Source organism: Sinohyriopsis cumingii, chromosome 2 (assembly GCF_028554795.1).
Source record: "Sinohyriopsis cumingii isolate HCF-2022 chromosome 2, ASM2855479v2, whole genome shotgun sequence".
Lineage (NCBI taxonomy): Eukaryota > Metazoa > Mollusca > Bivalvia > Unionida > Unionidae > Sinohyriopsis > Sinohyriopsis cumingii.
In genome coordinates, this window is record NC_142962.1 from 41634490 (window position 1) to 41656765 (window position 22276).

Below are 22276 nucleotides of genomic sequence, written 5' to 3' on the forward strand. Positions count from 1 at the left end.
TGTCTCAAGTAAATGCAAACTTTTAAACAGAAGTCACTGTGATATTTATGCTTCAGAAGCATGTAATTATGCTGTAAAGCTAAAATGAAAGGCTTCATTAGTTTAGTTATGTAAAAATATTGCACCTAGGATCCAGTGAGCTATGGAAAATATGTCTCCCAGTTAAGACTGACACAAAATTTCAAAGAACGATTGTTTGCATTAGAAGTAATACTAAAAAGGTACACCCAGGGGATGTGCAGATGGCAAGATTTGGTGGAGATAGGGATACAAATTGCAAAATTGCAGGAAACATGCTATTCACACTCAGTGTGCAACACTGCTATAAGGACTTTATATTGATGTAAAAATTTGATTTTGAAATGGGCAGAAATACTACAGTGATAGCAAGGAAGCACCAGTGTGGTGGATGAGACTGACCTTGTTATCAGTATGGATATCCCCTCTGAAATGTCCTCCCATTTTGTTTTTAAAAATGATACAGGCTAGATTTCTTGAGGTGCATTTTGTGCTGCCCCTCTGCAATTCTGCAGTTTTACTTCTCCATCAGTTTAGTGAGCAGTCAATAGTTTTACACTTCAGAGAAAGCACTTAACTTTATTCTTTTTAAAAAAAAGGAAGCAAATATTAAACATACTATTTACCAAACTGAGTTAACTGCCACCTTTAAAATGTTAGGAAATTTTTTAAACACATGTGCTTATGATAATCAGAAAAGCACACCATCACAATAGAGCAACCATGATTAATTAGAATTGTCCTTTTAACTCAGTCCTTATTATTTTTATTTTTGTTTCAGGCGGAGAACATGGCAATGTGCGACATCAGTGATAATGTAAAACAGAAAATGAAGAAATTACGTTTTCGAAAAGAGAAGAATACAGCAGCTTTACTGTGTAAGGTTGAGATCTCAGTATGGAAAGCTGAATCTTGGAAAATTTAACTTTTAATTTATAATATTTTATTTACTTAGTAGAACTCAGATAACTCAAAGTCCATGCTGTTGGTGTAAATTTGTAAGTTTGAATTTCAATTGTTCAGAGCTTTTGAGGTTGCAGACAAGAAGAGTGTTCATAATTTGGTGGAACAGATCATGTGATTGCAGATTATTTGGTGTTTCACTGTTTGAGTTACTGCAGTTTTACTTTATCATTATTTCACATTATAATATATATATATATATATGTATATATATATATATATATATATATATATATATATATATATATATATATATATATATATATATATATATAAGTTTCAGAAAATTCCAAAACTTGCACTTAGAGATATCATCAAGGATGATATGAAGTTTTGCTGTTACTTCCATTGAAATCACATCAATATTGCACTAATTGAGCAATGCAAAAATGCATCCAATGTAGGCAATTGTCTCACGAAATAAATGTTTAAAAAACAATCTTGTTTGGTGGTGTATCAACAGTTAGTCTAGTTCCGTGCTGTATTTAATCCCTACTTGGTACTATATTATTAAATACCACTCATGAAACCAGACTAATCAATAAAACAAAAAACACTGATGTAATACACAGATATTTTTGCAAACACATGGTGGTTGTTGAAACCAGCTGGAATTATGTTCATGTTCTTGCACATGTTCGACATTTTGAAAATAAATGTAATTTATAGAGAATAACAAATAATTTCATTAGAAAAAGTGATTTATTGCCAATTATTATTGCGGTTTTATTGGTGCCTGATGGATTTTTGGACCTGCTCGTATAATGAGGTCTATGTTTGTGACCCCATTGTGCCCAAGTCATTGAGGGAGAGGTGTGTGTGTGTGTGTATATATATATATATATATATGTAGTCAATATGCACAAGTTTTACACAGAACAGGCCTTCGGGTCCAATGTCCCTCTCACCTATTGGTTAAGATGACAGAGGAGGAAGAGAGGTTTTCTTTTGGAAAAGCATATTTCCTAGTGAACTGTGTCTGAAACTTTCAGGTTCTGGTGACTCTAAAACTCCTTCCAGTTTGGAAAAACTTTCTGGGCATACTGTTGACCAGATCTCTTGTTGCTTAATCACTCAGTTATGATTAAAGAGCTCTCTCAATTGTTTAACATGGGCCAAGATTTTGCTAGACAGCACATATAGTGGTCTGGCCCCCTCACCTACATCATGACCATTGGTAGGTGATTCAAACTGAAAGGTAGATAAAACTTCCTTCCCCACAAAAGTTAACCAACCACATTGGATTCTGATGCAGCTCAAATGGACATTCCTGGTTAACTTCTGTGGGCAGGAACAGAATGCTGACATTTTGTTATGCACTTTTCATAAGTGGAATTTGCAGAATCCCTTCAGGAGATCAAACTTGGTCACGTATTTGCATTTCCAATTCTGTCAATAGTCATTGATTCTGAGTATTGGAAATGAATCTCTACTGGTGACACTGTGTACTTTTCTGTAATCAGTACACATATGGAAAGTATTATCTGGTTTCGGCATTATAAGACATGGTGAACTCCAGTAACTTTTGCCTGGTTCATTGAAGTCATTCTCCAGCAAATACGGAACTTTTTCTCAAACAGTCTTGTTTGAGAGACTCCATCCTGTAAGGATGTTGTTTCACATGTGTAGAATCTGTATCAATGTCATGGCAAATTTAAATTGTTCATGTTGGAATGTCTGTAAACAAGTGCTCATATTCTCTTTATAGCTGTTTTAGTTCACTCTTCTCTTGTGGCATCAGATGGGTATGTTTTTGCTCTAAATTGTACAATATTTATGAATTGTGAAGATTGGTCACATCAGAGTCACAGCTGTTAAAATAGGGAAAATGAATTTTGCCAGACTAGACAAAACCAGCTTCTGAAAGTACAATGAATGATTTACCAAATATATAAAATGTAAAAAAGTTATCGGCTCTTTTTTATACAGTTTACCTCTGAAGTTCAGGAAGTGAAAATGACCAAGTGGAGCTAGCATTTTTTTGAAAGGTGCACATCTGGAGTAAGGCCAGGCTGTATACTTTATAACCCATATTACACCCATCAATCATACACCACAATAATGGTGAGCCCTGAGTGGCCGAGTGGTCTAAAGTGCTCTCCGTTATGGATCACTGCCACTTCAGCTCTGTCTGCATGGGTTTGAGTCTCGGATTCGGCCAATGTGGGTATGTGAGAAAGCTTGCCAGTAGCTTCTCGTGGGTCGGTGGTTCTTTCCAGGGTTTTCCCAGGTTCTTCCTCCACCATTAATACTGGCCGTTATTTATAAGCCTATCATGGGCTGAAAAATGGCGTTAAACCCTACAACAACAACAACAATAATAATGAGAATTAAAGGTTCTTAGAACTATACCTCAGATATACAAGGTCTTTTTCAAATAGCCAGTATAACCAGTGAGGAAAGCCAGGGGAATTCTTTTTCTTTAAAATTTTAACCATATGCAAAATACGAAACTCTAGAGCACCACCTCATTGCTTAGAGGTTAGTTTTAGGACTGGTCAGCCTGGTGTCAGGATAATGTAACTGGGTGGGACATCATGCTGTATGTCTGCAGCATGATGCCCCAGTGCTAGACATCACTAGAAACTGCCACACTGCTGATATCTATGCGATATGACTGAATTTAAAAAAAAGTTACATTAAATTTCCAAAACACACATACACACCTTGACTTTCAGGGTGATAGGCAGAAGGTTTAAAATGATAGATGCCTAATTCATGCATAATTTGCTGGAAAATTTCTGACATACAGTTAAACCCTTGATCAGATTGCATGCTTATATTTTGCAACTGTGTGTAGATTATAATAAGTAAATGCAAATTTGCGAATTAGTATAATCGTATTTACTTTTTTTGTTTTCAGTGAACATTGACAAAGATTCTATGCAAGTGGTTTTAGAACAAGAATATGAGGTAGGTAACAGGATACAACTTTTCTAATAAGAGTAATAAAACATTAAGTACAGTAAACCCAATTTATTTGGAACATATTATTTTCCAGAGTTGATCAAATTACATCAAATGAAAGTCGAGATACAATGACCATGTAGCAGCACATCACTGCTTGACATGGAGGATGAGATGCAGCACTTATTCCATGGCATGTCACTGTCTCCCACTGTGGAGGAGATTCACCACTCACATCTTAGTGTGTCGATACCTCCCATTGTATAGGATATGCACCACTCATCTTGTGTCATGTAACTGTCTCCGATTGAAGAGATTCACCTCCTATACAATAGCTTGTCTCGGCCTTCCTTGGAGGAGGAGATGCACTGCCATTCTCATTGCATGTCACTGCATCCCATTGAGGAGGTGCACTGCCATTCTCATTGCATGTCACTGTCTCCCATTGAGGAGATGCACTGCCATTTTCATTGCATGTCACTGCCTCCCATTGAGGAGATGCACTGGCATTCTCATTGCATGTCACTGCCTCCCACTGAGGAGGAGATGTTCTGCCACCGCCCTGTCAGAGGTAGTTTGTGGTGCCCTCCCACTGTGAGGGATTAGCACCACATCTTCCTTAGTGATGCATCAGTTGGATGATCCTGTATCCTCTGATCATCACACTAAGACCTCTTGTTCCCCCACTCTCCACCTTCTACCACCTCATTATGAACATTTGGAATCTAACCAGCACACTCAGACTAGGCTAGGAGATTTGATAAGTATTCCCCCTTTCCTATTATCCCAATGAATCCCCATAGGATGTGGGTCCTTCAACCTCACTGGTCTTGGTCATGATGCCCCCTAGGTTTTTTTCTTCTTCTCTTGCCTTCATAACAGAGGTGATACTGCAACTCATGTCCCGCCATCACCTCATTACCAGGTGGAAAAAATTTGGAAGGCAGAGACATCACTTCTTTCAGGACTGGCAGACACTGTCTTCTCTCTCCAGTTCATGCCACTCCTTCATGAAGTATAGGACTTAGGACTATTCCTATACCTTCTTCACATCCTAGGACTTGGTGATGCCCACACACTCTCCAGCTCAGAGTGTCCTTGATGATGCTATCTCCATTCTAGTAGACTCTAATGAGTTTGACATGGAGGAAGCACAAGAGACTTCCTGCTCTTATGTCCATTTCTTCATTTCTGTTAGAGGTGGAAGAAGAGATATGACAAGCCAATAAACAAATTACATTGTCTCTTACCCTCTGACTTGTGCTGAAAACCTGCCACACAGTCAAAAAAGATCTTTTCCAGTCTGGAACAGAACTTGGGGGCTCAGTCTCAATCATATATCCTTCTAATTCCTGACTCTTCCATGATGTAGGAAATTGCAGAGAGGTTTAAGATGGGTCAAAATATTAATCAACAAACATAGAGGGTGGGTTGTTCACTTGTCGACATTGCAATTTTTTGGACTCTTCTGCCTAGTTATCATGTACATTCCCCAAAGTGGCACTCAAAACCTAAATTTAGCACTGGTGCAGTGAAGGTGCATATTTCAAGTGGAACCTGGGCACATCTTGCTGATAAAGACATTCAGACCATGGAACAGAAAGTCCATATGCTCATCACCATAGCTTCACATGCCGACCTCTTTTCAGCTGCTTGTATTAATATGCAGAGAGAAGCCTCTCTGAATCCAGCCACCCTTCAACGTGTGTTGGAAGCTGTGGCCAAGACATCTCTGCATGCACTTTCTGTTTACATGGCTTTGTTGGAGGAACTTATTCACATCCTCTGTGAATTTGCTTTGGACTCCTTAAATATTTTACTTGATCACAGTAAAGACCTCCTTAGGGCTGCTCCACTTGAAGCAGAAAGTCTGTTTGGAGGCCTCATTCTTACCATGGTATCTCAAGAATTGTTGGATCATCAGGAAGTGTGTAGTGTGACTCAACCTCAAGGGGAATCTGCAAAGTTCTTGAAACAAACACAACAACAGCCCAATATGCAACCTCAAATTAGACCTCCTCTTCCTCCTCATCTGGCTCCCAGAAACTGAAAAACAGATGTACTTGATGAACCTGGAAAGGAAGGACATGGTTTTCCCAAAGGAGGGGATGGGGAAAGCCCTTGGGCCTTCAGCCCGCTCCTGCCACACATCCATCTCTCATCCATTCCTATTGGAGCTTGCCTAGGCCTCAATTTTGAGGCCAGGTTGTGCATCTTGGACGATGGTTGGGTCCTTTCAATAGTGAACAAAGGGTACTGACTCCAGTTTCAGGAAATGTCTCCTCTATCCCAGACCTCCATCTTTCTTCATCAGTCTAATACTAATGGAGGAAGTGCACACCCTTTTACTAAAAGTGGTGGTTGAGAGGGTTCTGAATGATCAGACCCCTGCCCTCTATTCTTGTATCTTTCTGGTCACCAAAAAATGTAGAAATTTTGCATTATAGTCAACCTCTTTCCTGTAAACCACTTTCTTCTGGAAGAACCTATCAAGATGGAGAGTACCTCCTCAATCTGGAATGTGCTTTGCCTGTCCAATTGGACAGTCTCCACTGACCTTCAGTATGCCTATCTACACATCTCCATATTTTCTCCTCACCACAAATATCTCTGGTTTTGCTTAGACTGGGAAGTTTTTCGGTTCCAGGTTCTACCATTTGGAATTTCTTCTGCACCCAGAGTTTTCACCTGAGTTAATGGGAATAGTGGCTCATATTACTGGGAATACCAGTTCTCCAGTATTTCAATGATTGGCTGACCCGCAATGTTCAAATCCCATCCTTTCATCAGCATCTGTACCACTGTTGATCTGTGGTAACTCAATTGGGCTTTTTGCCCAACCTTGAGAAATTGGAACTCCATCACAAGACTTTATTGACATGGGGATATATTTCCTAACAGATCAGAATTTAGAGTTCCACTAGATTGTGTACATCAAATCCTGGCTCTGTTAGAGATGCTATAAGAAAATTCTTCTTCGTATGCTCAACTGTGTCTGTTCCTTCTGGGAACCTTGAATGCTGCTGCTGAATTGGTTCTATTAGGACGTCTTCCTATGCGACCTTTACAGTTCCTCCTTCTTGCAGAGTGGAAACATCACAGACTCTCTGTCAACACTGATCATTCTAGGACCAGCATTTCATCACCATTTGCAGTGGTGGATGAATCAGGACAGATTCATGAATGGAGTCTCCATGCATGCACCTGAACCAAACTCTTATCTGCTTGCTGATTCTGGTTTGGGCACTCATTTAGAACCAGAGGGTTTTTAGACCCCTTCCAAATTATCCCTACACATAAACAACATAGAAATGAAGGCTGTATACCTAGTGCTGCAAGGGTGCATCAGTAGAGTAAGGAGTTGATGTGTCATGTTCTCCAGCAGCAACATGTCTATGGTAGCTTATCTTCAATAACAATGAGGCTCACATGCCCCTTCTCTTTGTGTGGAAGTCTGGAATCTCCTCAGCTGGGCTACCTCAGAACACTCAGAGTTTGTCACATTCCAGGCAAGAACTTTGTGGCAGATAGTCTCATCAGAACTGGCAGAGCCATCTTCACATAATAGACTCTTTACCACTCTGTTAGAGTCCCTGTTCTCATTGTGGGTAAGACCCCAAGTGAATTTGTTTTGCAACCAGGCTCGACAACAGACCTCCATTTTGTTTCTTCTGTTTTGGATCAAGGAGCATGGGCAGTGGATGGTTTCAGTCTCCAGTGGGATCATCTGATTGCTTGTGCCTTTGCACCCTCCCTTCCATCTACTTACTCAAGTTCTGCAAAAAGTTAGAAGGTCTACTGTTCAGACCATTCTTGTAGCCCTTTATGGCCCCAGCACTCATGATTCATTGTTCTCCTCGACCTTTTGATCGCTTGACCCAGGTCTCTTCCTCACAGGAGGGATCTTCCGTCACAACACCAGGGATTGCTTCTTCACAAGAGTCCACAAAGTCTCCACCTTTACACTTGGCTCATCTCAAGAAATCTCTCTGCTAGAGCAAATTTTTGGGCCTTGTTGCCAGTTGCATCATTCAGGCCAGGGGAGCTTTAACATCTAAGGTTGATGATGCCAGGTGGAGAATCTTCTGTGATTGATGCAGTAGGAAACATATGAATCCTAGCTGTCCCTCTATAACTTCAGTTGCTGATTTCACTGGTCAACAGTGAAATCATTACTGACTTGAAAAGGCCCTAATCTGTAGTATTTTGGTGTGCCGAACACGAATGTAACCGTGAAAAATTTGTATTGGCTCTCGTTTTGAAGATATTCATATACCTCATTTTCTATGTTTCACTGTGTAAATTTCTCCAGTAGGACTGCAGCAACATCCGGAATAATGATGTAACATTGCATAATACCATCATGCTCACATCATCCACAGTTGATTGCATCATTTTCTGATGCAATGCAATACTAATGCCATGCGGCTGCTGAAGTAAGTTGACGTCAGCAGTGTACTATACATATGTAGGCCTATTATACTAATGCCAGGCGGCTGCTGAAGCTGACGTAAGCAGTGTACTATATAAAGCCCAATCAGATAGGTTCAGCATTTAAAATATTTTAGACGTTGTGCGAGACAGTTCAAGCTACTGTTACATAAAACTTATTATTTTATCCATTTACGTACAATAAAGAACAGTAATGCCTCGAAAGTGTGTTAATACCGCGGACAATTTTTGCTATATTTGTGGGGAAGTGACATTTGCCAACCAGAAGAAAAGTATCAATTCTCAAGTGAAGAAGGCATATCATCTTTACTTCGGATGCAAGGTTGGTGACCAAGACAAGCCTTGGGCTCCGCATATATGCTGTGCTACATGTACAACACAGCTTTCACAGTGGTTGAATTGCAAAAGGTCATCAATGCCGTTTGCAGTCCCAATGGTGTGGAGAGAGCCAAGCAACCACCTAAATGACTGTTACTTCTGCTTGGTTCCTCCTCTTTCCGGCGGAATAACGAAGCGAAAGAAGTCGAGAATAGTCTACCCAAACATTCCGTCTGCATTGAGACCAGTTCCACATGGTGAGGGACTTCCTATTCCAGAACCTCCAGCAGAATATTCTCTTGATTCATCTGACGAAGACAAAGGTGAGTCGACCTGTTCTTCTCCTGGTCCATCAGCATGCAGTGATCCAGATTTTCACTGTGGTGCATCATCAACCCCACACAGAATAACACAGGAAGAACTAAATGACCTGATTCGTGATTTGGACTTATCAAAGAACAAGGCAGAATTGCTAGGATCAAGACTCCAACAATGGAATCTTCTAGAAGAAGATGTCACAATTACTGCATATCGAAAGCGCCACCAGCAATTGGAGCCTTTCTTCAGAAAGGAAAGTAATCTGATATTCTGTTCCGATATTGAGGGCCTCATGAATGCTTTAAAAATCACTCATGACCCACAAGAATGGAGACTATTTGTGGACTCTTCGAAACTGAGTCTCAAGGCTGTGCTTTTGCACAATGGAAACATTCTTCCATCTATTCCAGTAGCGTATGCTGTCCACATGAAAGAGACATACGATAACTTAAGGCAGCTACTGAATTCCATTGAGTATAACAAGTACAGCTGGCACCTCTGTGGTGATTTGAAGGTAGTTGCCCTTTTAATGGGACTGCAGCAAGGATATACAAAATACATGTGTTTCTTATGCGAGTGGGATAGCCGAGCAAGGGAAATGCACTACATGAGGAAGGAATGGACTCACAGGCAGAATGTAGCCATTGGAGAGAAGAATATCCAACACCCAGCTCTGGTTGAGGCTCAGAAAATCTTGCTACCACCCCTTCACATCAAACTAGGTTTGATGAAGAACTTCGTGAAAGCCATTGACTGGACTTTGCCAGCATTCCGATACCTGCATGAAAAATTCCCTCGACTCAGCGAAGCAAAGATTAAAGAGGGAGTTTTTGTGGGTCCTCAGATTCGAGAGCTTTTCAAAGATGACCGGTTCAACAACTTGCTGGAAGGTGACGCGAAACAAGCATGGAATGCTTTTCGCCTAGTTTCTACAAACTTCCTCGGAAATGTTAGGGCAGAAAACTATAAGGAACTAGTAGAAGACATGTTGATGAAGTATAAGAAACTTGGCTGCAATATGTCTCTAAAGATTCACTTCCTTCATTCCCATTTGGATTTCTTTCCTAGCAACTGTGGTATTGTTAGTGATGAACACGGCGAACGTTTTCATCAAGATATCGCAACAATGGAACAAAGATACCAGGGAAAATGGTCCACTACAATGCTGGCTGACTACTGCTGGACACTCCTCAGAGATGCTCCCGAACAGCTGTACAAGAGACAGGCGAAGAAATCTAAGATGTAGTCAATGACTTGATTTTTTATAGGTAGGCTATTACAGTTGACCTTTTACTATTGGAATGCATTTCGTTATGTAAACATTAATTTCTTGCAGATTACAAAAAAACTAGAGCCAATTTTGCAATTTGACTGTCATATTCGTGTTCAGCACATAAAAATTGATAAGAATTGACTAATTTTATTTCAGTAACATGACTTTTGTAAAAATTTGTTGTCCAGTGTTTCCATTTGTTTCTCTTTGAGAACAAAAGATGCTCTGTATCCACTATCAAGGGCTATGGAGCTGCCATGTTAAATACACTTAAATTTTCTCAGGGCACGGGATTGGCTCGGATTCATACCTTGCCAGTCTTATTAAGTATTTTGAGCTGCAGAGAACTGTCTAAAGCTCTCTTTAGCCTAGATGGAATCTTTCTTGCATCTTATGGTCATCAACCAAAACCCCCTATGAACCACTGAATAAGTCTTCTTTTCAGGACTGTTTCTACTTGCCCTTGCCTAATACAAAGATGAAGTGAGATTTATACCTATCTATTGATACTGCCTGTCTCTGGTTTAATGGGTATTATGATTTGGTTCTCCTCCTTTGTCACCTGGGATAGTTAGCCAAAAATCAATTACCTTACATAGCTCCACTACCTGTTGAAATTCCCAGTTTAAGTCGAATCTGAGCTGCTGATGATACAGATAGAATTGTATGTCCCGTTAGGGAAATATGTGTCTGTCTTAAGGCATTCAGAGGAAAATGAAGGGTAGGAAGCATATTTTTCTCCTGCTCAAGGGTTCTATAGACATTTCAGCTGCTATTAGTTCATGATGAATTGTCACCATGATCAAAAGAACACACCAGTCTCTTACTGATTAAGACCTTTCCATTTTGAAACTTCCAGCCCATGAGGTTCATGCCATTGCTACCTCCTGGTCGTACCTTAATCACTCTTCGTTGGAGGACATTATGAAGGCAGCATTTTGGCATTCCCATACTACCTTTTCTGCTTTTACCTCAACTCATTATTACAACAAAATGGAGGCATTTTTTCTCTGGGTCCATTTGTTACGGTACAACATGTGGCCCCAAGATATACCACTATTCCTTTACATGGACCTCTACACCAATGGTGAGTACTTTCAATTTTCTCTGTTTTTTATCAGTTTAACAGATTATCAGCCAACCTTCCTTACTAATTCACCTAAGCGATAGCTATGGGTAAGCTATTTGCTGCCATTAAAATAGAGTTTTTTGGTGGGTAAAACTAATTTTAATTATGCAATTCTTACCATATCTTGCTCTGATGTCATTGATGTATTAGTCATTTATGACAAAGATGAACTATCTGTGCTTGTTTTACGCTTACCAAGAACAATGCGAGTTGCATGAGGAATCACGTCATACTGACAGTTCTTCACTCCAAAGGAGGATGTATGCACATCATATTGGATGGTACATTTTTTCAGCTCGAAAAAGAAAGCTGAATGATAGCTACGGGTAAGTATTGCATAATTAAAATTAGTTTTACCCGCCTCAAACTACATTTTATAAGGGCTTTATCAGTTCAAATTCACACTCAGTTTGTACAGAATTGGGAGAGAATGATCCACTTTTCACAAAGAAAATCTTGCAAATGGCAGTGACAGATTAAAAAATACAGAAATTAAGAAGATAAGTTCACGTAAACATGAAAAGTACACATATTATATCAGGGGTCAGCAACCTATGGCATGTGTGCCACACGATGGCACATCAAGAGGTTTTGTGTGGCACGTGAAGGGCAGCCAAAAATCTTGATTTTAACAGTGTTGCTCTGTTACTGGTGGCATACGCTTGTTAATTTTGTAATTAAGTTGGAAAAAGTGGCATGCTATATAAAATTGATTATCGACCCCTGTACTATATAATGCTTTAATTTTTTGTGAATTTTATATGTATTGATGGTGTGACAAGGCCTATGAGCCATAATGTTTAATCACATTTCACAAACCTGGCCAACCGAGTGGTCTAAAGCACTCTCTGTCACAGATCACTGCCATCTCACCTCTGTCTGCGTGGATTCGAGTCTTGGGCTCGGCCAGTGTGGATATGTGAGAAAGCTTGCCAGTAGCTTCTCATGGGTCGGTGGTTCTTTCTGGAGTTTTCCCATGTTCTTCCGCCACCATTTATACTGGCTGCCATGTATAGCCTATATTGTGCTGAAAAATGGCGTTAAACCATATAACAACAACAACAAATCTGGCCAACAGATTAATCAGGAGCATCATGTCCATTGACCTGGTAAATTTACCTTGTCATTCGTCCTTCACAGCATTGTGATAGATTTTATTTTTTAATGATCATAAGCTTTAAGAATTATATTAATTAAAATCTGTGGACTATAGTTGCACATTTTTATTATTGAATATGTGACCTGTAATTTATTACAGAAAATGCAACAAAGTCAGGTCAAGTTCAGTACAACAGAGAGCACTGATATAGTAATAGCATGGCTTGCTTGCTATATGTTACAGATGCAGAACCATCTATGAGAACACCGCTTGCTTTTTGTCTGAAAAAATAAAAAAATATGGAATTTATTTGTCTTTAACTCATGGACCATTGGTGCTCCAATTTTACTGATATTTTGAAACACTTAAAATTCATCTGATTCCAATTTTCTGTTGTTTTTGAATTTAAAATCAAAGTCCATTTCAAGCAGGTCTCTTCGAAGTGTTATTTTGTTCAGTGTGTAGATGTTTTTCAGGTCAACCAAGACTTGATTTTTAATGTACATCTCCAGTGTCCTCCAGTTCATTTACTGATCAGTCACCTGTTTTGAATACTACTCATGAAGTTGTATTTTGTAACAGTACTCTCTGCACCAGTCATCAAAATACATGCATTAATAACACTGCCATTCACAAATCAGAGATCCATGAAATTATGTACCCATGGATATGTATTCATACCCAAACCAGGAAATTTAAATCCCAGGAATATAAAGTGTTTTACATTGACTAAAATGAGTACATATTTTACTTTAGCCCTGTTTTCCCCCATCACTATAGATGGAAGAGGAGATTAAATCACTGAAATTGTTTTGACATTGAAAGTAGAAAATTTAGTAACATTTGCTTAAAGTATTTAGTGACATCAGGAGATTATTTTGGGACAGTTAAATACATTGGAATTTAGTATAATTTTCAAATATAGGTCTCGGATTGTTATTACTTGCATCACTTCAGGTTGGGTTAAAATGATTAGATAGTTATGCTGACTATGCAATGCTTAATCATGGTCATTTTCTAGATGCACAATGCAGAATTAATACATTGCCAAAGCCAATATTAATATGTTAATATTAGCAAAAGTCTGAATTCTTCTGAGAGCAAGCTTGACATAAAGGCCATAATCTTCTTCTTTTCTCATTTGAAGAATGTACCAAGAAGGTCATTTTAGAAAAATTATTAAAGATTTCCTTTCTTATAGTATGTACTTTCAGCAATGTACATGTATCATTATTCTCACTGTTATAATGAATAATGTTATCAGAGTATTGTTTGTTACATGTGCTTAGGTAATTTTTCAGTCACGGCCATGGACAGATCATGGGAAATTTGTTTTAAAAGAAAGTTTCAAGAATCCTGCAGTTATTGTTCAAGTAAACATTTCTCATAAATTACATTATCTATGCTTAGCCTTCTGGATTGGTTCATACATAATGTACAGTCAGCTGTTATTGTAGCCTGTTGTAATTCCTTTGAAATTATTAATATTTTGCTCTGATTTTGCTGGAGATCTGCTAACAGTGATGAATGTTACTTATTCAATAAAAGTCAGTATTTAAGCTTAAACAGAAAATAAAATGCTTATTCAGATCAGTTACTTGTCTTGTTGCATTGGATGACAAATCAAACAGGTTTGATTCACCTGGTTCTGGAAAGGTCATTTGCCTAAATAATTCCCATTACTTCATTTTATATGCACCTGTTTCCAGAAAATAAAACAGAATCTTTGCTGATAGTAGTTTCAGTTGTACAGACTGTCTTTGCATAAAGTTTTCCACGTTCATACATAATAAAACCTGCCATGAAAGACCACCTTTTTTGAGAGACCAGATTCTTAATGCACAGATTTATTGATTATATAGTGCAGGGCTGATAAAATATTTTTGTCAAACACTTGTCCAGGACAGTTGTTTCAGAAAATTCAATTGTGTCACCTACCTTTTTAACTTGTCGCAAAATTTCAGTCTCTGCCATGATTCAGTGCATTTTAATCCATATTAAAAACAAAATAAATAATTGCCAACATATTTATTTCATACAAGGGGTTAATTTTTTTTAATTGTCTACGTATCTTATTTACACTGTTTCTTGATCAAGTACAACTGCATCTGTACTTCAGTCCGTAGGAATGGAAAGGAATTTACCATCATACCTTCCCTAACATCTTCTTGCAAGACTTAATCAATTGACAGAACAAAGGCTATTGTCTTGAGTCTTTCTTATAATTATCAGCATTCTTCTGGAGTGCACACAGCATTTGCATTTTTAAAAAAGGTTTTCCGTTTTGTACTTGGGTGTATACAGTGTTAAAGAAAGCTCTCAGATCTTTATTTTTTCAGTATACTTTTCCACGCATGATGACTAATGTCATTCGTTTACTGTGCTTCACAGGTTTCATGAGTTCCAAATCTACATGAGACTTGGTTGATTAAATCAGTCAGTTCCATCGACAAATATACTGGTTGAATTTCCAACCTGTGCCAGTTTGGGATCTTGTTTGCAATTACTGCAAAACATCTTTCCTTCAGAATCACTGAATTCATGCCATGTATAATTATCAACCCAATGTGGATGAACATTTCTTTGTCTCTTAGTTGTGTCATATTCAACATTTTTTGCTGCCAGAGAGTCTGGCTTATGTCTCTTGGAGAAATATTTGCCTCTGATTACATTTTATCCCTCCACTTGGACGTGAATTTTCCTTCCCTAAATCATCCTTATTATAACCTTCCTTGCATGAATAATTTAGTAAGTTCATTTTATCCAAATAGAAATGATTATCTCATTTGACAACTACTTTTACTGAAGTCATCATAGCAATGTTTTTGTATAAATGTAAACACAGTCCATCCCTTTAGCCTTAAGTCATAATTATTTCACTTCAAACAGAATGCTCCATGTTAAGTTGAAATTCAGTGTAATCAATTAAAAAAGTTAAAGACATGTTACTGTTATTTAATCAGTTCATAAAAGAAATGAACATTTATGTTGGTAAGGCGACTATTATTATTTCATTGCATTAATTCTGTATGTTGAATTCTAAGGGTGATTTGTTTGTGAGTTATCATCAAGTATCTTGGTTGGGTCATCACAATAAAACAAGGTTGTTTAAAACAGATAAATAATCATACTGGATTTGTTTTGAAGTGTTTTAAGTTGCTGATAATTTAGTAGCTTAGCCCAGTATACAATCACACAGTATTAGAACTTGTGAGCATGTGACAGTTATCAACAACTAATTACTATAGTATCAGAGGACATGAATGAAATAAATGGGTTAGGTTCAAGTATTCGTTATCCCTATAGGACATAAATGACAAGATATGGCATGTAAAATGATTAAAGCATGAAAATTAGCGCTTGCCAGACTTTGTTTTCAAATAAGCTAAAAGCACTTGTACCAGATTAGGAAATTTATATTTGTATAACTTCAAACATGAATAATGCAGGACATCATTTTATGTAATTTGATCAGCCCTGTGGTATTAAGACCTGTAATAAGAGACCACCTGTCCTGAGAGAACATGTTGTTTTGGCAGATGGGGTGGCCTTTCAAGACAAATTCTGCTGTATTTTACAAACACTTGAAAGTTTCTCATTATACTTGGCAAGAATTGTTATGAAGCTCAGACAGTTTATTCTAAGACATGTTTGCTCACCCATTTACCTTTAAGTCAAGGTCACAGTCATAAGTTTTGGTTTGATGTTTTGTTATTTTTTGTATTTCCTAAACCACTTAATGGATTTTATTCATACGTGAGGTTAATCATTATGAAGCAAAGACGTTGACATGCATGCATGCTTCTTAGTCCTTATGGTCAAGGTCACAGTCATAGAAAATTTGTGTTATTGTTTTGGTTAGTGATTTTACATTAGCTTATATTTCCTTAACCGTGTTTTGGATTTTGTTGATACATTTGATGAATCATTATAAAAACTATGACTAGTCATTCTGCATCATGAAAATTCTCTCATTTTGACTTTGGTCAGGGTCACAGCGATGCTTTGATCATGTACTAGCATGCAGGCTTTGGCCACCTTGTTTTGTATGTTGTCAAATTAGTGCCTAACACAAATCAGATAGCCTTGGTGCATCTGAACTTATGCACACGATTTCATAAAAAATGTAGATAAATGAAGGAAACATATAAGGAACTCATTTAGTGTAATGATGTCTTACCCAAAATAATGCAATTGCATTATACAATTGCAGACTAGGAGCAATGCTGTACACTTAAAACCGTATGTACGACAAACCTTGATTTGCAAGTGCATTATTTGATGACAGATCCGTGGCTCTACTGTGCACAGTTGGATATAAATTACACATGCCTGTAAAATATATTCTTCTTTTTCAGGATTGCACAGTAGAAGAACTGCAACAGGAACTTCCTGAGCATCAACCACGCTTTCTTATCATCAGCTACGTATATGAGCATGATGATGGCCGGGTATCATACCCACTATGCTTTATCTATTGTATTCCTTCTGGTTAGTGTTTAATACTTACTAGTATTGTTCTTGTATCCAACGATCTATTGAACCATGGATTACCACAACTGCATTTATAAACAAATATAAGTTATAAATCCATGTTTCTTATATTAATCTATTCTTTATTCATGGAGTGATGATTGTTATTTTATTAATTCCTCCTTGATGAAAGCTTAATATAGTGATCCCTGTTGTCAAAAACTATGTTCAATAAATAGAATATATCAGTCATTCACAAGCTACAAGAAGCTTACAAAATCAGCTATATACAGCTACAACATTTCGACTTGTTTTATATGTCAGTACAGCTAATGCTGCAGATAGTGTGGTCCCTTATCACTGTTAAAAGGAATATTTCAGCATAATAATTTGCAGGTACCATCTATACTCACTTATAAGTAATTTTCAACTGCATAGACCCAATATGCTGTCACATAATGAGCTAGCAGATCAGAATCTATGCAGTTTTTGAGGTCTGATAAGTTGTACAAACGACATAGATCATGATTTTCTAGCACATTATTTGGCAGCAGATTAGGGTCTCTGTTGACCCGACAAGTGAGCATATGTGGTAAACATACTTAGATAGTATTAAATGTTTATGAGGGAATTAACATGTGCAAGTGCTAAAAAAATCAGATATCCCAAAGCCCAGGCCCCTCTAATTTTAGATATGCCCATCATGTATTCTAAGCGAGGTGCCCATCTGGCCTATCCAAAAAAATTCTTATTTGCCTGAGGAAACTTTGATTGCGCTGATGAAATGTGTAAATGTGTTTTCAGAATGTTGATATACCTGCCACAAAGTGACACAATCTAAATCAGATCACCACTGTTCTATGTGAAATTGAGATATGATTTTAATCAGATTGAAGCATGGCATGTCATGCTAAAATTCCGATTTTGTACTCCCAAACCCCACAGACATGGTCATGTTTTGAGACAACACTATTGTAGGTAATCTTTAAAAAAAAGCAATATAAAAAACACCACTTTCAGTACATGCCAGTTACATGTACCATGTATAATGGTAAACAATCATCATAGGAGCTGATGTAAAACTATCCCTCAGGCAGTTTAAATAGTGGCAATTAAAGAAAAAGAGGTCAGGTATAAACCACCATTTCAAATATTACTTAATTGGCTGACAATAGTTGGTGAGATGTTGAAGGCTGCAGTGGGTGAGCCCATTGTGCAAATTTGCATAGGTAAGATCAGGAAATGGAACAACCCATTATAGGTAAATCGAAGAGATGCTAGATGCATGTACAAGAACAAAGGTTATTGCATATTATTGCCTTGAATGAGAATGTTTAAGCCATGTGTATTATATTTTTGACAAGTTTGTGAACAGCGGCAACATTTCTTTGAAGTGTGATTTGGCTGCATATATAGAATGCAAAGCATGCTCATTTCATTTATTGGAATATGTATAAGTATAATTCATTTCTGAAGCTGATTTACTAAGCAATTAGCTGTCAGCAAAGTGCAGCAAAAATAAATTTCAGGACTCTTGGTTGACAGATTTTTTCTTTGTGAAGCATGTTAGCATACTGGTTAACATTAATGACACTTGCATTACCTTCAAACCCCTTTGAACCCTGTTAAATTTATATTCAGATTGTAGCTATTGCAACATTGTGTGACAATATTAAAAAAGGGGAAATTTGAGTCCAGGCTTGTGGAATTTTAATAAGGGCTTGTGACTTTATTTAAGTCACCAGCCCAGGGCCTGTGTCTAAAAAAAAATTCTTTGAGCACTGCGTGCAGTCAGCATTAGTGCCTTGGACTGGCCTTACCTCCTGTAACTTGGCCTTTGGGTTTTAACATTGAAACCATAGAGATTCTCACACAACAACCTTTCAATACACTTTCATTGCATGAAAAGGTTTCTTAGTATCTCTCTACCCCCAGTGGACTAGCTTCTTATATGACATGAAAAGTGGAATCCACATTAACCAACAGAAAGATGGTATGCTGAGACTGAAAATGTTGAGGCTCATATTTCCTTGAAACCTTTCTTATTATCCCTTTCCCAATGACATTCGGAGAGGGAATATGACATTTTGCCCATTCATTCATTCATTTCTAATTCATTGATTTGCTCATTTGTTACCATCTCAGTATTTGGATTCTTCTAAATATCTCAGGCCCTATTTTACCTGTCTGAAAATTGGTATGTGGATGCATCTTGAGAAGAGTAACTGAGCCATACCGTAAACTATAACAGAACCATAGATCACTCTGATTTAATTTGCACTCTGGGGTGACTTTGGTATTTTTGGCTGTTCATTCATTATGCCCTCAATATCTTGAACCCATTTTTATACATATGTAAATCTGTATTTAGATGATGATTACTCAGCCATGCTTATCCTGCTCTATTTGACACAATTTTCATATTTGAGTGACTTTTGTATTTTCCACAGTTGGTTCATTGCACTCTCAAAATCTTGGTTGACATTTTACTTACATTTATAAACATTTGCAAAAAGATTCGATGTCATTTACACATGTTGTTAATTTGTTTTTTTTGCAAACTGTGAGTGTGAGACGCACTTGGGACTGCTTAGTGTTTTAGGGATTATTTACTTAGATAACACATTTTTGTGGTCTGAACTTAACAGAGTAACACAGGATGCCGCAACAAGGATGCCAGTCTTCGGCTGTAAAGGGCCAGAGTCAGTGATATCAATAGAAAATTAAAAAGATACTTTATAAAACAAGTCTGTATCCAGCACAAAGAATATGGCTAATCTAGCTCTGAAAAACAAAGATTTATATCCAGCTGCATCAGAGGCAGCTACCAGGTTACTTGTTGCACCTATTTCTACTGCAGACTGTGAGAGTTGGTTCGGTCACCAGAATCTGATCAAAACAAACTTACAGAATTATATCGGTATATCTACTGTGACAGATTTAATGAAAATTTCTGTTGATGGGCTCAGTGTTGAGAATTTTGATTTCAGGAAGGCATTTAAGAAACGGTCTTGGAAAAAAATAGGCAGATATTGATGAAGTGTCAGTGACGTTGTTCATAAAGACTAAGCAGTATTTTGTATTATCAGTTATAAAGAAACATTCTTATTCATTTTTGCTTTTCATATGCTGTACATTGAACTTCATGTGTATATAATGGTTTTGTTACATTTATCAATAATTATTCTTGTGCTTTGAAATGTAATAAAAACATGTAAAAACTGTTTTTTATTGTCATGTTTATATCGATTAAAAATAGGGCCAATATAATGGTACATATATATTTAAGTCCCTGCATCATGGCAAAAAATGGCTTCTTTGGCTTAAAAGTGGCTCCAGTACTAGGCCATAGTAACCTAATTTTCACATTTGAGCAACCTTTGTAATGTCAGATATCTATTTGTTACACCCTTAATATTTTGGACCCTATTTCACCTACTTTAATGAAAATTGGAATGTGACTGCATCTTGTGGAGAGTAAATCAGCCATACCAAAAGTAGGTCATTATGACCAAATTTTCAGGCTGGATTGATCCATAGTTTCTTCTATATAATTTTGTATATTATTGGCTACTCCAGATGTGCTCATATTGGTGAGGGGATTGGTGTCTGCAAGTAAACATATTATTATTGTAGGTTGTAAGCCAGAACAGAGAATGATGTTTGCAGGATCTCTTCAAAGTGTCCAGCAGGAGATGAACATAACAAAGGTTGGTCAGAACTTCTATTGCAGTCTCAATTCCACTACTGTATCTTGTGAATGCATTGACTTATTCCTAATCAAAATATAACTATACACGATTTTCATATGGTTCTAAACACCTTATTTCATGCATTTTTCATGCCAGTGACAAAGATGTTGGTGAACAGTAGTCTTTAATTATAAAACTGGAGCAGCCAGAAAAAACACTATCCTTGGATGGTGTAACACTTATTTCAGTATATGCCAGATCAGGGAATGAAAATGAAGTAGTTACCATTCCACTTGTCTATGTATAATGCCATGTTTCATTCAAAACATGGTGCATGAATTTAAATCTATTTATCAACATTTTTGAACAAATATTAAAATTCTTTAAAGTTGGATGCTAAAGTCTTGAAGGTGTAATTATTGGGATTAATAAATTTTGTTTTGAGTTTTAAAACATTTTGAAATATATGACTAGTAACTAATGCTAGGGATACATAACCTTGTACCTTTGGTGTTCCAGTTGTTGTTCAGGATATGGCCTTGTCAGGACATTTCTCCTGCAGACACATTACCTGATCAAATTACATTAGGATAACTTTCCTCGCCAAGGTCATGAATAGGACTTCTCACCACACCATGGATAACACCGTGATGGCCTCCTGCAACATATACTTAAATGAAATGCACTCTGGCACTCTTCATCTTCAAGGTCCCACTATGCAACTGCCTTGTGCACCTTCATGTTCGGCTCTCCCCTTTTTTTTAATTTCAAATTTAGGAAATTAAAAAGTAGACAGCACAAGCAGTATTTCCCTTTACACATATTTGTGCATCAGGGACACATGTTGGAGACAATTGATGCACACGTTTTGTTGCCATTTGTTTTTTTAACGCAAAGAATTCGCATAAATCATCAGGATTTATTTAATATTCATTGGTTTGGATGAGGGATGGTATTGTGTATACTTCAAGCATAGGCATAGTCTGGTTCCCTGCTTCATATGCTCCCTGCATTGCACTCCGCTATTTGTATAGCAGAATGCAATGCAGGGAGCATACAAAACAGGGAACCAGACTAGCATAGGCAATGTTATGACGGAGCAGCTTCCCATATCTTGTAAGCTCTCATGCGATTTCTATCGAGCTCATTAAGATGTCATCCAGATGTTTAACATCAATGCTTGTTGCACTAGAAAGTGATCACCAGATTAAAACAGCTTGGACTAAGAATCATTAGTGAAGAAAGTGAAAGAAACAGAACACAAAATAATAACTCTGGATCTAACTTTAATGAAAAACAGAGAAAATAACTCCCTTTACTGGAATACAGCACATCCATTAGGATTACCTGTGTGACTTCTGATCACATGATTGCGAAGACTGCAAAAGTGAATAATCCTTTCTTTACAGGGTTTAAAAATGTAAAAAAATCTGCCCTTGTTTGCCACAAGATATCTGGAGAACACATTATCACCCAAGATATTCTTTCACAACAAAGATTACAAAGTCAGGAGGTCATTGCAGATTTGTTTGGTTTCTAACTTGCTGCAATAAATGTTCAGGTGTAACTTATTAGAAAGAAGATTAATCAACAGCCATTTTGATTTTTGGATAAATGTGTTTTAGGATGAAGTA

General features: G+C 37.4%; 1 protein-coding gene across 2 annotated transcripts in view; it reads left to right on the plus strand.

Moving 5' to 3' along the window:
* LOC149804712 (glia maturation factor beta-like) overlaps positions 1–22276 on the plus strand; it is a 33346-nt gene that overhangs the window by 1759 nt on the left and 9311 nt on the right. For both annotated transcript variants that reach the window (XM_089943377.1, XM_089943369.1), the window contains exons 2-5: positions 800–896; positions 3845–3894; positions 16836–16968; positions 20587–20660. In XM_089943377.1, the coding sequence (XP_089799503.1) occupies positions 800–896; positions 3845–3894; positions 16836–16968; positions 20587–20660 (354 nt within the window). The remainder of the gene's footprint in view (positions 1–799; positions 897–3844; positions 3895–16835; positions 16969–20586; positions 20661–22276) is intronic.